Genomic DNA, 16,475 nt, shown 5'->3' on the forward strand with positions numbered 1-16,475 from the left:
TACACATGCGTAATATCCAAGGAGGGGGGAATTATAATGCGTCAGTCACCAGGCTCATTCATCCGTCATCACACATATACTAAATGCATTAGCCTCAGAGTCTATCATAGCGCATGGCAGGGCGGCCATGCGCGCCTTTTATAGCCGTGCCCTTCCGGGACCTACCCGATCCTCCAGATGGACCAATCGGAACTGGAGAAGGACCTGAGCATGTGACTCCCGATCCCCAATGGGAGATCGTCTCCTGAGCATGCTTAGTGGAGCGAATTGAGAACTTAGACTCTGAAGTCTTTTGCTGCTAGACAGGCTGCATTGCCATAACTGGACCAGAGGTGGCAGCAGCAACTGAACCCACAATGCTGGTATGGGCAGAACGCCGGGAACGTGGAGTCTGCTGAGCAGGTTCCACTGCGGCCGGAGGGGAATGGGAGACCGCAGATGGCAAGGCTCGGGATTCCCGCTGTGCAGTGCCTGGAACCCGACGCCTAACAGCTATATACCATGTGGGGCTGTGCTATATACTATATGGCTGTGTTATATACTGTACTTTGTGGCTGTGCTATATGCATTATATTCTGTGGGGAAGGCTGTGTTATATAATATGGGGGGCTACATTATATTCTATGGGGAGGTGGGCTGTTTAATATTCTATTCAGGCCTACATTATATTCTATGGGGGGCTGTATTATATTTATTCTATGGGGGTGATTGCATCATACTCTGAGGGGGCTACATTATATTCTATGGGAGGCTAGATTATACTTTATGAGGGAGCTACATTATATTCTCTTGGGGTTGCATTATACTATATGAGGAGTGCTACATTTTATTCTATGTAAGGGCTGCATTATATTCTATGGGGGGTTGCATTATACTCTATGAAGGGGCTGCCATATATTTTAAGGAGGGGCTGCATTATACTATATGAGGGGGGGCTGCATTATATTCTATTGGGGGGTTACATTATATTGTATGGCGGGGCTGCATTATACTCTGTGGGGTGGCTGCATTATGCTCTATGGGGTGGCTGCATTATACTATATGTGGGCTGCATTATACTGTATCGAGGACTATGGGGAATACATTATACTATATGAAGAACTTTGGGGTGCATTATACTATGGGAAGTGAATTGTACTACATGTATGACTGGCGGTGTATTATACTATATGGAGCACTATGAGGAGTGTATTATATTATATGGAGGACTGAGTAGTGTATTATACTATATGGAGGACTGAGTGTATTTTAATATATGGAGGGCTATGAGGCGTGTATTATACTATATGGCTGACTATGAGGAGTGTATTATACTATATGGAGGACTATAGGGAGTGTATTATACTATATGGAGGACTATGGGGCACATTATATTATATGGAGGACTATAGGGTGTAAACTGTAGTTGTGCTGCTGATAACATGATACTGTATGGTGATCTGTTAGTGATCCATTAGTGATTGTTCTATCTCCATCATTCTTTCTCAGATGGTGGAAAGAGGCTGGGAAACAAGTGGTAAATGACTTCAATATTGTCGATCACACTCGTTTAGCGGCCTGAACTCAGCTCACATAAATACATTTGAAATGCTTCTGTGTGATGTGCAGTATGTTAGCATTTGAGGCCCCATTTTAAACTTAGCCTAGGGCCCCACTTTATATGGTATGCTGAATTCCACCCCTCTCTTCCATGCTCCTGAATGCCCCATGTGAACTTCATTGTATTTTAATATGGTATGCATTGCTGAATTCCACCCCTCTCTCCCATGCTCCTGAATGCCCCATGTGAACTGCATTGTATTTTTATATGGTATGCATTGCTTACCCATCTTCTTGTATCCATAATTGTACTCCATTCTTGTTATCTCTGCCACACATCTAAGTCGTCTGTATAACCCCTTCCCCCTTTTATGACCTTGTGCATTTGGCCTGGAAAGTCACACCCCACTTTCACTCACACCTGAATGTCTTTAGCTGCACATATATTCAGCACCATGGGTCTGCTCCAGACGTAGTCGGCTCCATCTACTTCAAAATCCATATTTCAAAGTACATATTTCTAAGTACTCTGAATTAGACTAGAATTGGACTGGAATTGACTGTAAGGTAACGGACTATAACACCACAACAATGTTTCACCTTCTTTTTACTATCACCACCATACTACTCTATTTCTCCCTAACTCCTGCAATCCCTCCACCCAGTAAGGAACTAGTCATTTCCCCCTCCATCCTTCCCAGCCATCTCACCTCTTCATCACAACTGTTCCTCCACATACAATCCTTTTTCTCCAGACACACATGGCCACATCACGTCCTATCCTGCTCCCACCTTCTAATGCTCTGTCTACTACTCCTCATTGCTGGCGATGTATCCCCAAATCCTGGCCCTCCTCAACACATCCCCACACTCATTTCTAACATCCTGCCACGATCCTCTACACTTTTTTGCAACCATGACAATCTCATCCTATTCATCCAGCCCCTACTCCCCGGTCCCCCTACCTGGAGCACTATGGAACGCACGCTCTGTCTGCAACAAGCTATCGTTTATCCATGACCTCTTTATCACCAACAAACTCTCCTTCCTTGCCTTTACTGAAACCTGGCTCACTCCCTCTGACACAGCCTCTCCAGCTGCGCTTTCCTATGGTGGATTCCATCTCTCTCACACCCCTCGCCCCAGCAACAAACGTGGTGGAGGAGTTGACTTGCTCCTCTCCGATACCTGCTCCTTTACCCCAATTCCTTTTGCCACCCTCCACTACTCTTCCCTCGTTCGAGGTGCACTCTGTCCGCATATATTCCCCCTTCAACCTCCAACTGGCTGTCATCTACCGCCCCCCCAGAACTAGCCATCTCCACCTTTCTTGACCACTTCACCACCTGGCTACTCCATTTCCTTTCTGCTGACATCCCCACCATCATCATGGGAGACTTCACCATCCCCATTGACACTTCCACCCCATCTGCCTCTAAACTTCTATTGCTCACGGCTTCCCTTGACCTTACTCAATGGTCCTCTGCGCCACTCACAAAGATGGCCACACGCTAGACCTCATCTTCACCCGTCTCTGTTCCCTCACTAATCTAAATAACTTACCCCTCCCCCTGTCTGTCCACAACCTACTGACATTCTCTTCCCTCTCCTCTCCTACTGCGCAACCCCCGCTCCATAAACTCGCTCACCCTTGCAGGAATCTCAAACACCTCAATTTACAATCACTCTCCGAGTCCCTTCTCCCTCTTACAGACATAGCTTCCCTTCATGACACAGATGCTGCTGCCACTTTTTATAACACCACAATAACAGCAACACTTGATTCGGCTGCCCCCCTCACGCAGAGCAAAACTCGTACAATCAACAGGCAGCCCTGGCTGATCAGCCTGACCAAAGAACTGAGACGGGTTTCCAGGACCGCTGAGCGGAGATGGAAGAGAACCCATTCTACTGAGCACTTCAGCACATACAAGCAGTCCCTTGCCAGCTATAAGTCCAAGCTCTCTGCCGCTAAACAAAATAACTTCGCCTCTCTCATATCCTCCCTGTCTCACAACCCTAAACAACTCTTCAACACTTTCAATTCTCTACTCCGTCCCACAGCATTTCCTCCCCCTCCTCTCATTTCTGCTTAAGACTTTGCCTCCTTGTTTAAGCAGAAGATCGACAAGATCAGACAAAACTTTGGCCCGCAGCCCCCAATGCCCCTCTTAGCCGCTCAGCCCTGTTCTGCAAAAGCCAGCTTCTCCACCATGACAGAAGATCAGCTCTCCACCCTTCTGTCAAGATCACACCTCACCACTTGTGCCCTCGACCCACTCCTGTCTCAACTCATCCCTAACTTGGCCACAGTCTTCATCCCGTCTCTAACACACGTCTTCAACCTTTCACTTACAAATGGTGTCTTTCCCTCATCCTTCAAACATGCCTCAATCACACCCATCCTGAAAAAGCCCTCCCTTGATCCATCCTCTGTGTCTAACTATCACCCAATATCTCTTCTCCCTTACGCCTCAAAACTACTGGAACAGCATGTACAGTGGGGAAAAAAGTATTTAGTCAGTCAGCAATAGTGCAAGTTCCACCACTTAAAAAGATGAGAGGCGTCTGTAATTTACATCATAGGTAGACCTCAACTATGGGAGACAAACTGAGAAAAAAAAATCCAGAAAATCACATTGTCTGTTTTTTTTTCATTTTATTTGCATATTATGGTGGAAAATAAGTATTTGGTCAGAAACAAAATTTTATCTCAATACTTTGTGATATATCCTTTGTTGGCAATGACTGAGGTCAAACGTTTTCTGTAAGTCTTCACAAGGTTGCCACACACTGTTGTTGGTATGTTGGCCCATTCCTCCATGCAGATCTCCTCTAGAGCAGTGATGTTTTTGGCTTTTCGCTTGGCAACACGGACTTTCAACTCCCTCCAAAGGTTTTCTATAGGGTTGAGATCTGGAGACTGGCTAGGCCACTCCAGGACCTTGAAATGCTTCTTATGAAGCCACTCCTTCGTTGCCCTGGCGGTGTGCTTTGGATCATTGTCATGTTGAAAGACCCAGCCACGTTTCATCTTCAATGCCCTTGCTGATGGAAGGAGGTTTGCACTCAAAATCTCACAATACATGGCCCCATTCATTCTTTCATGTACCCGGATCAGTCGTCCTGGCCCCTTTGCAGAGAAACAGCCCCAAAGCATGATGTTTCCACCACCATGCCTTACAGTAGGTATGGTGTTTGATGGATGCAACTCAGTATTCTTTTTCCTCAAAACACGACAAGTTGTGTTTCTACCAAACAGTTCCAGTTTGGTTTCATCAGACCATAGGACATTCTCCCCAAACTCCTCTGGATCATCCAAATGCTCTCTAGCAAACTTCAGACGGGCCCGGACATGTACAGGCTTAAGCAGTGGGACACGTCTGGCACTGCAGGATCTGAGTCCATGGTGGCGTAGTGTGTTACTTATGGTAGGCCTTGTTACATTGGTCCCAGCTCTCTGCAGTTCATTCACTAGGTCCCCCCGCGTGGTTCTGGGATTTTTGCTCACCGTTCTTGTGATCATTCTGACCCCACGGGGTGGGATTTTGCGTGGAGCACCAGATCGAGGGAGATTATCAGTGGTCTTGTATGTCTTCCATTTTCTAATTATTGGTCCCACAGTTGATTTCTTCACTCCAAGCTGGTTGGCTATTGCAGATTCAGTCTTCCCAGCCTGGTGCAGGGCTACAATTTTGTTTCTGGTGTCCTTTGACAGCTCTTTGGTCTTCACCATAGTGGAGTTTGGAGTCAGACTGTTTGAGGGTGTGCACAGGTGTCTTTTTATACTGATAACAAGTTTAAACAGGTGCCATTACTACAGGTAATGAGTGGAGGAAAGAGGAGACTCTTAAAGAAGTTACAGGTCTGTGAGAGCCAGAAATCTTGATTGCTTGTTTCTGACCAAATACTTATTTTTCACCATAATATGCAAATAAAATGAAAAAAAAACAGACAATGTGATTTTCTGGATTTTTTTTTCTCAGTTTGTCTCCCATAGTTGAGGTCTACCTATGATGTAAATTACAGACGCCTCTCATCTTTTTAAGTGGTGGAACTTGCACTATTGCTGACTGACTAAATACTTTTTTTCCCCACTGTATATCTTGAACTGTCCTCCCACCTCTTCTCCTGTTCCCTCTTTGACCGGTTACAATCTGGCTTCCGACCGCATCACTCAACTGAAACTGCCCTAACTAAAGTCACTAACAACTTACTAACCGCCAAGAGCAAGCGACACTACTCTGTCCTCCTTCTCCTGGACCTGTCCTCTGCCTTCGACACCGTAGACCATTCCCTCCTGCTACAGATTCTCTTATCTCTTGGCATCACAGACTTGGCCCTATCCTGGATCTCATCATACCTAACAGACCGAACATTTAGTGTCTCCCTCTCACACTCCTCCTCCTCACCTCGCCCCCTGTCTGTTGGTGTTCCTCAAGGCTCTGTCCTAGGACCCCTACTATTCTCCATCTACACCTTTGCTTGGGACAGCTCATAGAATCCTACGGTTTGCAGTATCACCTCTATGTCGATGACACGCAGATCTACCTATCTGGACCCAACCTCGCCTCCTTACCGACTGAAATCCCACAAGGTCTGTCTGCTATCTCAGCCTTCTTCTCTGCTCGCTTTTTCAAACTGAACATGGGCAAAACAGAATTCATCATCTTTCCCCCATCTCACTCTACCCCTCCACCAGACCTATCCATCAATGTCAATGGCTGCTTTCTTTCCCCAGTCCCGCACGCTCGATGGCTTGGGGTGATCCTCGACTCTGCACTCTCCTTCAAACCACATATCCAAGCCCTTGCCTCCGCCTGCCGCCTCAAACTCAAAAATATTTCCCGGATCCGCTCATTCCTCAACCACGAAACCACAAAAACACTAGTGCATGCTCTTATCATCTCCCGCCTCGACTACTGCAACCTCCTACTCTCTGGCCTCCCCTCTAGCACTCTGGCTCCGCTCCAGTCCATCCTACACTCTGCTGCCCGACTAATCCACCTGTCTCCCCGCTATTCCCCAGCCTCCCCCCTATGCCAGGCCCTTCACTGGCTTCCTATTGCCCAGAGGCTCCAATTCAAAATCCTAACCATGACATGCAAAGCCATCCACAACCTGTCTCCTCCATATATCTGTGACATGGTCTCTAGGTACCTACCCGCACGCAACCTTCCATCATCTCAAGATCTCCTTCTCTACTCCCCCCTTATCTCTTCTTCCCACAACCGCATACAAGACTTCTCCCGTGCTTCCCCCATACTCTAGAACTCTCTGCCGCAACACATCAGACTCTCACCATCAACTGAAACCTTCAAGAAGAACCTGAAGACCCACCTGTTCCGACAAGCCTACAGCCTGCAATGATCCTTGGTCTACTGAACCACCTCACGACCTGCTCTACCCTCTCCTACTGTATCCTCACCCATCCCTGTAGACTGTGAGCCCTCGCGGGCAGGGTCCCCTCTCCTTATGTACTTGTGTGTCCCTTGTCTTACTCATGTTTATTATACTTGTCTATATTTCCCCTTCTCACATGTAAAGCGCCATGGAATAAATGGCGCTATATAAATGCATAATAATAATAATAATAATAATAATAATAATAAACTGGCCCTGCTCAAACGAATCCTATTGTGGTGCATGACACATCTGTCACTCAGGAAGGGCGGTCCAGTGATGAGATCCGAAGATGCCGCACACGTCTAGTTCTAATATTGTGTAAGGTAGTGAGAGTCAAAATCATTGTTGAATGATGTGTTGTCTTAGATTTACAGATTGATGAATTATGGCAGTGGTGGGCAATTAATTTTCCCACAGGCCCCCATGAGACACTTTGTCTGTTGAGGAGAGCCGAATCAATAGACTGAAATTAATTCTGCCCGATGTTATAATTAACATTTTATTTATAATTATTATTTTATATTCATACTTATTGCATCACTTAAAGGGAACCTGTCACTTTGTTTTTCAGCTATAAGCTGCGGCCACAGCCTTTCTGGGCTTATCTGCAGCATTCTATAATGCTGTTGATAAGCCCCCGATCTAACCTGAAAGATAAGAAAAACAAGCTTTATTATACTCACACGAGGGCGGTCTGGTCCGATGGGCTTCGCAGGTCCAGGTCCGGCGCCTCCCATCTTCATATGATGTCGTTGGCCTCCTTGCTTCGTGTTGTGGCTCCTGCGCAGGTGTACTGATCTGCCCTGTTGTTGAGGGCAGAGCAAAGTACTGCAGGTGCAGGCTCCGGGAAAGATCAGAGAGGCCCAGCGCCTGCTCACTGCAGTACTTTGCTCTGTCCTCAACAGGGCAGATCAGTATGCCTGCACAGGAGCTGCGACAAGAAGCATGGAGATTTACGACATCGTATGAAGATGGGAGGCGCTGGACCCAGACCTGCGACGCCTATCGTACCTGACCACCCCCTGGTGAGTATAATAAAACTTAAAAGGCGGATTAGGTCGCCGAAACGCGTAGTCCCATTTGCGTTTATTTCTGCCATGCACTCTGGTTCCTGATCCTTGTGGATCGTCTTTTTAACTTGTTGAAATAAAGAAAAGCATCATTTTACTCCAACCCTGGTTTGCCGAGTTCTTGCTGGATTTCTTCTTTGTTCATATATTCCCCTATATACAGCATGAGACCCCACATAACCCCTATATACAGTATAAGCCGCCGAATAGCTCCTATATACAGTGTGAACACCCACATACTCTCATATGAGCCTCCTCGCAGCCCCCTATATACTGTGTGAGCACCAATATAGCTCTGTAGATTCAATATGAGCTCTCACATAGCCCCCTAAACACAGTATGATTCCCCATGTAGCCTCCTATATACAGTTGTGCTCAAAAGTTTACATAACCCGGAAGAACTTTTGCTTTCTTGGCCTATTTTCAGAGAATATGAATGATAACACCAAAACTTTATATCCACTCATAGTTAGTGGTTGGATGAAGCCATTTATTGTCAAACTACTGTGTTTTCTCTTTTTAAATCATAATGACAACCCAAAACATCCAAATGACCCTGATCAAAAGTTTACATATCCCATTTCTTAATAATGTGTATTTGCCGTGTACCCTTTACCATCAATGACAGCTTGAAGTCTTTTGTGGTAGTTGTGGATGAGGTTCTTTATTTTCTCATAATGTAAAGATGCCCACTCTTCTTGGCACAAAACCTCCAGTTCCTGTAAATTCCTGGGCTGTCTAGCATGAACTGAGATCTCCCCAGAGTGACTCAATGATATTGAGGTCAGGAGACCGAGATGCCCACTCCAGAACCTTCACTTTCTTCTGCTATAGCCAATGATAGGTCGACTTGGCCTTGTGTTTTGGATCGTTGTCATGTTGGAATGTCCAAGTACATCCCATCTCCCTTTTCCAGGCTGATGATTGCAAATTTGCCTCCAGTACTTGCTCATAATGTGCTGCATTCATCTTTCCTTCAACTTTGACCAAGTTTCCTGGGCCTTTGTAGCTCACACATCCCCAAAACATCAGCGATCCACCTCTGTGCTTTACAGTAGGAATGGTGTTTCTTTCATCATAGGCCTTGTTGACCTCTCTCCAAATGTAACGTTTATAGTTGTGGCCAAAAAGTTCAATTTTGGTCTCATCACTAGTGATGAGCGAGTATGCTCGTTACTCGAGATTTCCGAGCATGCTCGGGTGTTCTCTGAGTATTTTGGGCGTGCTCGGAGATTTAGTTTGTGTCACCACAGCTGCATGATTTGCAGCTGCTAGACAGCCTGCATACATAGAAAAAACACAAAAATTGAGCTTGGTTTGAGTTGATACACATGCAGGATATAAATGCATGTTGACATTGGCCATAAAACCTGCAAAAGACAAAGTGAGCAAAAACCCTGCTGTAACTAAATAAGTAAAAGCAAAAGTGCATCTAAATAATACAGAGTTTTTAGTAATACTGTTTTTGATCAAAAGTAGCATGAAAGCTATCCCACCACAACACGGTAACTCTGTTCGGGATAGTCCTACACTGTCTAATATTAAAACCCTTGCCATCTGTCAAAGTTGACCTCAATGTGTGAACAAGGGCAGACAAAAGGACTGGGTCCCAAACAGTAGACACCAGTCTGGGGAAGCCTTATATACAATTTCCAGCTCAGGAGAGGGAGGCCACACCCCAGCTTGCACAGAATGCAAAAATACAAAGAAAAAAAACAAACAAGCAAACAAAAAAAACATGTAGGGATTTCCTAAAAAACAGGCTATCCCCACATGTATCATGCAGCTGCAGCAACACAAACTAAATCTTCTGAGCAAGCCCAAAATACTCGGAGAACACCCGAGCATGCTCGGAAATCTCAAGTAATGAGCATAATCGCTCATCACTCCAAATTACCTTGTTCCAGAAGTTTTGAGGCTTGCCTCTGTGCTGTTTTGCGTATTGTAGGCGAGATACTTTGTGGCATTTGCGCAGCAATGGCTTTCTTCTGGTGACTCGACTATGCAGCCCATTTTCTTCCTTATTGTGCATCTAGTATCAGCCGGACATGGGAACGAAGAGAAAGGGTAGGCTGACATGACGCTGGGAGGGTGTGACGACATGGGTACAGCTGGGGGGGTCTGTGTAAGATGAGCCGAGGGGTAGTGGTCTGGAGGTAAAGGGGATATGACATAGGTAGAGGTGAGGTTACGTGGACAAAAATTCTGACCGGGGGTAGTGAAACCCCTTTCTGACCTCCGAGGGACTGGACAGCAAGACGGACCACCAGCCTCTCCCTCCCAGAAGCCGCCCGCTACACTTACTGGTATGGAGAAACTGTTAGTGAAGCTCCAGTAGGCTGCCAGCATTCATCCTCTGGGCTGGCTGGAGGACTCTATAAATAGGATCCTAGGTGGCAGCGGTGGTCCCATTAGTTCCCGGCGTGCAACCACCAGGTTAGGAGCGGGGTTCCAGAGCAGGCAGGTGGCAGTAGCACGTGGTAGTTGCGGTGCCTCAGTACAGCAGGGACCATTGGGGTGTAAGCAAAGTCACCTGACCTTACCGGCCCTCCTCCTCATCCTTTTTATTCCCGGGAAGGCACTGGTTAGGGACATCAAAATAGACTTGAAGCAGCTATGGAGGGCATTCCCAAATTTAAAAGTAATGTGGTCTGACATGATACCCAGGAAATTTTGGAGGGGAGCCCGATCTGTTACAAGGATTAACAAGGCACAAATTAAAATCAACAAAGCAGTATCCAAATTTGGGGTGCAGAGCGGGGGGGTAGCGGTACGTCATGTGAGTTTTGACAGTATGAAGGAGGAATTTTGGTTACCAGATGGAGAGCATTTGAATGTTGTGGGGACTGACTTGTGGACTTCGGGGTTGCAAGAAGGCATAGAAAAGGCCACAGCATTGCCGAATGGTGGGGTCTCGAGCACTTGAGGTGGTCAAGGTGCTCTCGGTGTGGCGTTGGAGGGTCCTCGAAGTTGGGAAAAAATTAGGATTGAGGATTCGTTAAATGCATGGATCCCCTTCATTGTACGTGAGGTGGTGGTGGTCTGGTGAGTTTTGGGTGATACCTGGCGATGGAACGTCGGGTTCACATTAACTGGGCATTTGGGTGATACTCGGCGATGGAACATCGGATTCACGATAACTTGAGATTTGGGTGATACCTGGCAATGGAACGTCGAGATCACAGTAACACGAGTTGATGGGTGATACCCGGCGATGGAACGTCGAGTTCACATTAGTATGGAATTGGCTGATTCCCGGCGATGGAACGTCAGGATCACATGGTCAAGAGTGCAACCCCCTTCCCTCGGTGCATGATGTTTCTGAGTCGGAGGAAAACGCGGCTAGGAGTAAGGCTGGGGGGGAAGGGGCAATGCCACTTAAAAAACCACCAGACCTTTACTACTTCGAGGACCTCACCAGGTGTCTTTGATTACCAATGAATATCATTAAATGGGCTGCTGTGGCCGTTTTTACCCAAAAGAAAATGGTTGTCGCTTGTCTTTACTTAACAGAAAAGAAGGGGCCGGGGACCCTTGGGGGGGGGGGGAATTGGGTCAGGAGAATCAAGTATCAGCCGGACATGGGAAAGAAGAGATAAGGGTAGGCTGACATGACGCTGGGAGGGTGTGACGACATTGGTACAGCTGGGGGGGATCTGTGTAAGATGAGACGAGGGGTATTGGTCTGGAGGTAAAAGGGATATGACATAGGTAGAGGTGGGTTACGTGGACAAAAGGACTGACCGGGGTAGTGAAGCCCCTTTCTGACCTCCAAAGGACTGGACAGCAAGACCTCTCCAGAGTCGTGAAACAGCCACAACTCTAGTTATCAGAGAGTCCAGTATTTCAGCTGTTATTTGTTGGTTTTTCTTTGCATCCCGAACAATTTTCCTGGCAGTTGTGGACAAAATTTTTGTTGGTCTACCTGACCATGGTTTTGTTTTTACAGAGCCCTTGATTCTCCATTTGTTAATCACAGTTTGAACGCTGCTAACTGGCATTATCAATTCCTTGGATATCTTTTTGTATCCCTTTCTTGTTTTATACAGTTCAACTACCTTTTCCCGTAGATCCATTGACAAATCTTTTGCTTTCCCCATGACTCACAATCCAGAAACATCAGTGGCTGGATGAAAGATGCAAGAGTCTGTCTGGATCCCAGAAACTCACTCAGTTTTTGTGCACACACACTGATTACAAGCAAACAGGTCACAGGTGAGGGTGTTACCATTAGTAGCCATTCAAACCCATTTGTTTCAACTTCTGTGCATGCTATCAGGCCAAAATCACCCATGTATGTAAACTTTTGATCAGGGTAATTTGGATGTTTTGGGTTGTCATATGATTTAAAAAGAGAAAACACAGTAGTCTGACAATAAATGGCTTCACCCAATCACTAACCTTGAGTGGAGAACAAGTTTTGGTGTTATCTTTCATATTTTTTGAAAAAAGGCCAAGAAAGCAAAAATTCTGCTGGGGTTTGTAAACTTTTGAGCACAACTGTGCATACAAACATTACATCCACATATGGAAAAAAAAACAATAAAAACAACACATACCTACCTCGCTCCTGTTTCCCAGGTGATCTGCTCTGGTCTCCAGTGCACTGAGTCTCCAAACAGCTGGTGCGATGTAATCATATCATCGTATCTGCTGTCTGAGTTGCACATACTGACTGGAGGAAGAAGGAGCTGGCGACTCTGTTCTCTACTAACATGTTCACCACTGTCTGCATCTTGAGGATACAGATAGTGGTGACATCGGGAAGTGGATGATGGAGTACTGACAAGGGTATGATTCGGCCTGTGGGTGACTGTTTTTACCCCTTCAGGCCAGACTGGAGCAGTTGAAGGGCTGGATGTGGCCTGTGGTCACAATTTTCCCAGCTCTAATCTTAGGTCATCAATATGAGACTGGTTTGGGAACTAGATGGACATAAGGTCTTCCTTCAACCTTCAAAACTATGTTACTATGTTACTATGTATGACCTGGTCTCTGCTCTGGCAGCACCTGGATACTAGCAATGCACGGAGTGGAGCAAATTAATGGGATACAATCTACAGTACCTAGCAGCAGCCACAATGCGACGTACTGAGCTGCGATGTTCAGCTTTATACATTGCTTATATCTGGCTGCTGCCAGAGCAAATATCAGCTGATCTGTTGGATGCAGTATCGGATCCCATTTGATCTCATATTGATAACCTATCCTACAGAGTTTGACATTCAGTATGGTACCTAATATTTGTATTGTACAAAGTCATGCATGCTATGCTATCGGTAGGAAAGAGTAGAGCATTTGCATTAGGACAGTATAGTTTCTGCAAAACTTTTTAAAATTTACTGGAGGACGTAGAAACAAATGGTTCCCAAACGTGCACATAGATTTTGTTGCAATCCAAATTTTTTCATGTGTTGATCCCCAACAGACAAGGATCTGGAGAGTGGAAGAAGCATGTAAAACACACAAATTGCAACTTTTTGCGGACACACGGTGTGAGACAAGCCTTACCTAGACATACTACTCTCCCAGCAGAAACTGTAGGATTTGGATTATGCTCCAGATACAGATAGCAGTGCAGTTAAATAAAGTCGAATTGTGCAATTCTAACCCTAGGTGTCCACAAAGAGATGTATGTGATATTATAGAAAAGAAAAATGCTTAAACTAGGATGTTTTATTAGGGTAATCCATCTGATTTAATGGACGTTAGTCTGTTTTTTTAATCACTTCTATGCAAACATTTGAATGCCTGTTTATAAGATCTCCATATGAAGTCCATAAGCCTTAATAAAGCATAATGAAAAAGACTGTCATTGTGAGAATACACCTTTAATTATTGGACTGTAGATTTATTTTGATAATAGTTCTAACAGTTAACTATCATATGTTCATTGCTAAATCAACTATCACAAAATGTGGAATATTAATGTTATAGTTTTTCCTTGCAGATTGCTGGAGGCCTGGATATACTCGGATAAAGGACTCCGTCTCCTACACATCCACTCGGTAAGTTCAGCCTGTTCCTTGAACCGATTAGTAAGTGTCAGGCTTGGGTCAGATGACAGTATAAAAAATCGGTCTGATTTTCATCCAGAAAAGCGGTACAAATTTTTTCACCACTTGTAATCCGTGTGCAATCTGTTTTTTTGCTTTACTCCGCAGCTATTAATTATTTATAGAACCATTTAGCGTTTCCTTTGTTTACAGGATTGCAATGTATCTGTAAAAATCGGATGCCATACGGATCAGAGCATGCGGCCGCATAGCAATACATGGAGCCCCACGCTCCGCTCCCAAGTGTCGGGTATTAACATGCGAGACTCGGCTGTGTTTCTCGCATGTGTGATCCCGGCCTTCCGGATTCTGCCAGTGAAAAAAAATCAGTCATCAGCACTACCCCATTGAATAACATTGGTCATTGTGCTAGCAGATAAAAAAAATCAGATAGCACTCATCTGATTTATACAGTGTGAGCGAGCCCTAAAAGTGAATGGACATTTTTTCCTCAAACTTTCTTCTTAGTACAAATGTTATTGTGGGTTATGGTTAAATTAGTGACAAAATGTATAATTGGTGGAGAAAGGATGGACTTGTTTGACCTAGATCTTTTTTTCAAAACATGTAACTTTGTAAATACAATTGCTCTCGATCAGATTCAAACATGTGTCGATCGAAATTTGATCTCAGGTCTCTTCTACACGTTCCCAAAGTTGGTGCATACTGGTCGACTCACTTGGGTACGTATACGGATTTTTCTTCAATTCTACACACAAGTGTTCGATTGGATTGAGGTCTGGGGACTGTGGGGGCCATTCCAGCACCTCTGCTTCCTTGTCATTGAATCATTTCTTCACCAATCTCCATGTATGCTTCGTGCTGTTGTGAAACAGCCCCATATCATCATGCTTCCTCCACTGAACTTGACATTTCCTTCAATTTCTCTGTGGGAGAGAGGGTCCCCGCCGAGTGTCCGGGTCGGAACCAAGGGGACCGTCACCTAGGTTCCGGGGGAAACTGTTTCTGGGGGATAGAGTTCAGGGACGGACTGGTAAGACTGACAGATGGGCTGGGGGAGGAGCTGGTATAAAAGAGGCGGGGAATGAGAGTCTCAGTGAGTCAGCAGAACGGGACAGAAGGAGCAGGAGACCGTGGGAGCAACTGAGACCCAGAGCGACTCACCAGAGCAAGGAAGGAGGCCAGAGACAGGAGAGACACTCCCCCTGGACATCAGTGGGACGGCGCCAAGACGACCATCCGAGAACCGCTGCCCAGCATTGACCAGCGCCTGCTGTCGCCTTACTCCAGCCCGTGATCACCAGCAGCCGCTGCCGCCTCCCTCCAGCCCACGGCTGCGGCCTGCAAGCGGTCACTCGCGGCCGTTGCCGCCTTGCTTCTGCCTGCGGCTGCGACCCGCCTGCTGGTCCCAGCGGCCGTTGCCGCCTCACGTCAGCCCGCGGCTGAGGCCTGTCCCCCGACGCCTGCAGCTGCCCCGCTTCTACCCGTGGCCGGGGCTAGTTCAGTGCCGTCGGCTGCCACCACTGTCCCACTCCAGTCCGCGGCAAGGGCCAGGCCGTTGCACGCCGCGGGTCCTCCGTTGCAGTCGCTGCCAGCCGCCACCCCTCATCGCCGCTGTTTGCCCCGATCCGGGGGCTGAGGCCCATCTGTCCAAGGACTCTTCTGGGACCTGTCGTGTACCTGCCTCACCGGAGCGTCGGAACTTTCGAAGTCTGCGACAGATCTTCAGCGGCTGGGCCCAGCGGCTGCTACGCCGAAGAACCAATGTCCGGGACGTCGAGCCGGTTAAGTGACACTATATAGTTAAGGACTTACCGCGGCCATACAGCGGCCCTATAATGACCGGCTTTGCCAGACGTAGCCGTGTTCTTATATTTCTGTGTTTGCTTGTATTGAGTCCCTGCAAGGACAATTCCTGTTATCTTGTTCGGTTGCTTAGACTATCCATGCGGATAGTTACCTATAAACCTATAAAAGTTGTTACCAAAAACACAAGACCGTCTCGCGTCTCGTCACTGCATCCTGCGTACCTGCTAGTACCACATTTCAATCCGTTATTCCCTTTTTCCCTTGCTTCTTTCAGACTGATTTGCACCTATCAGAGTCTAGTTTTTTGATTTTCATGTCACCTCTCCAAATCACCCATTTCAAACCTTTCAATGCCCACTTTTCGTACTTGTTTGCAAACTCAAAAGGACTCCATACTTATGACAATCATGAAGTTGAGGCTTCTTCACCTTCTTTCGGTCCACCATTCTAGAGTTGTGTAACATGCGTCGCATGGTGCTTGCATCGACGTTTGTGATCTCACTATTGTGAAGCATACGAGCCACCTCCACTGCCGTGTTTGTCACACCAGAACTGATAGACCTTGGGATGAACCGACTTGTTGACTGATATTTTGCCTGGATGTCCATTTTTTGGTTTCTGAAAGGATGGATGG

At 46.3% G+C, this 16,475-nt stretch overlaps 1 protein-coding gene across 4 annotated transcripts in view; it reads left to right on the forward strand.

The window, feature by feature from the left end:
- LOC141096891 (chloride channel protein D-like) overlaps positions 1–16,475 on the forward strand; it is a 346,533-nt gene that overhangs the window by 32,810 nt on the left and 297,248 nt on the right. For all 4 annotated transcript variants that reach the window (XM_073583783.1, XM_073583784.1, XM_073583781.1 and 1 more), the window contains exon 2: positions 13,966–14,023. Coding sequence is in view for 2 of the 4 variants with exons in the window: in XM_073583781.1 (XP_073439882.1) it covers positions 13,966–14,023 (58 nt within the window). In the remaining 2 variants the exon portion in view is untranslated. The remainder of the gene's footprint in view (positions 1–13,965; positions 14,024–16,475) is intronic.

This window comes from Dendrobates tinctorius, unplaced genomic scaffold, assembly GCF_039654945.1.
Source record: "Dendrobates tinctorius isolate UK_male_01 unplaced genomic scaffold, ASM3965494v1 ptg000081l, whole genome shotgun sequence".
In the NCBI taxonomy this organism is placed as follows: domain Eukaryota; kingdom Metazoa; phylum Chordata; class Amphibia; order Anura; family Dendrobatidae; genus Dendrobates; species Dendrobates tinctorius.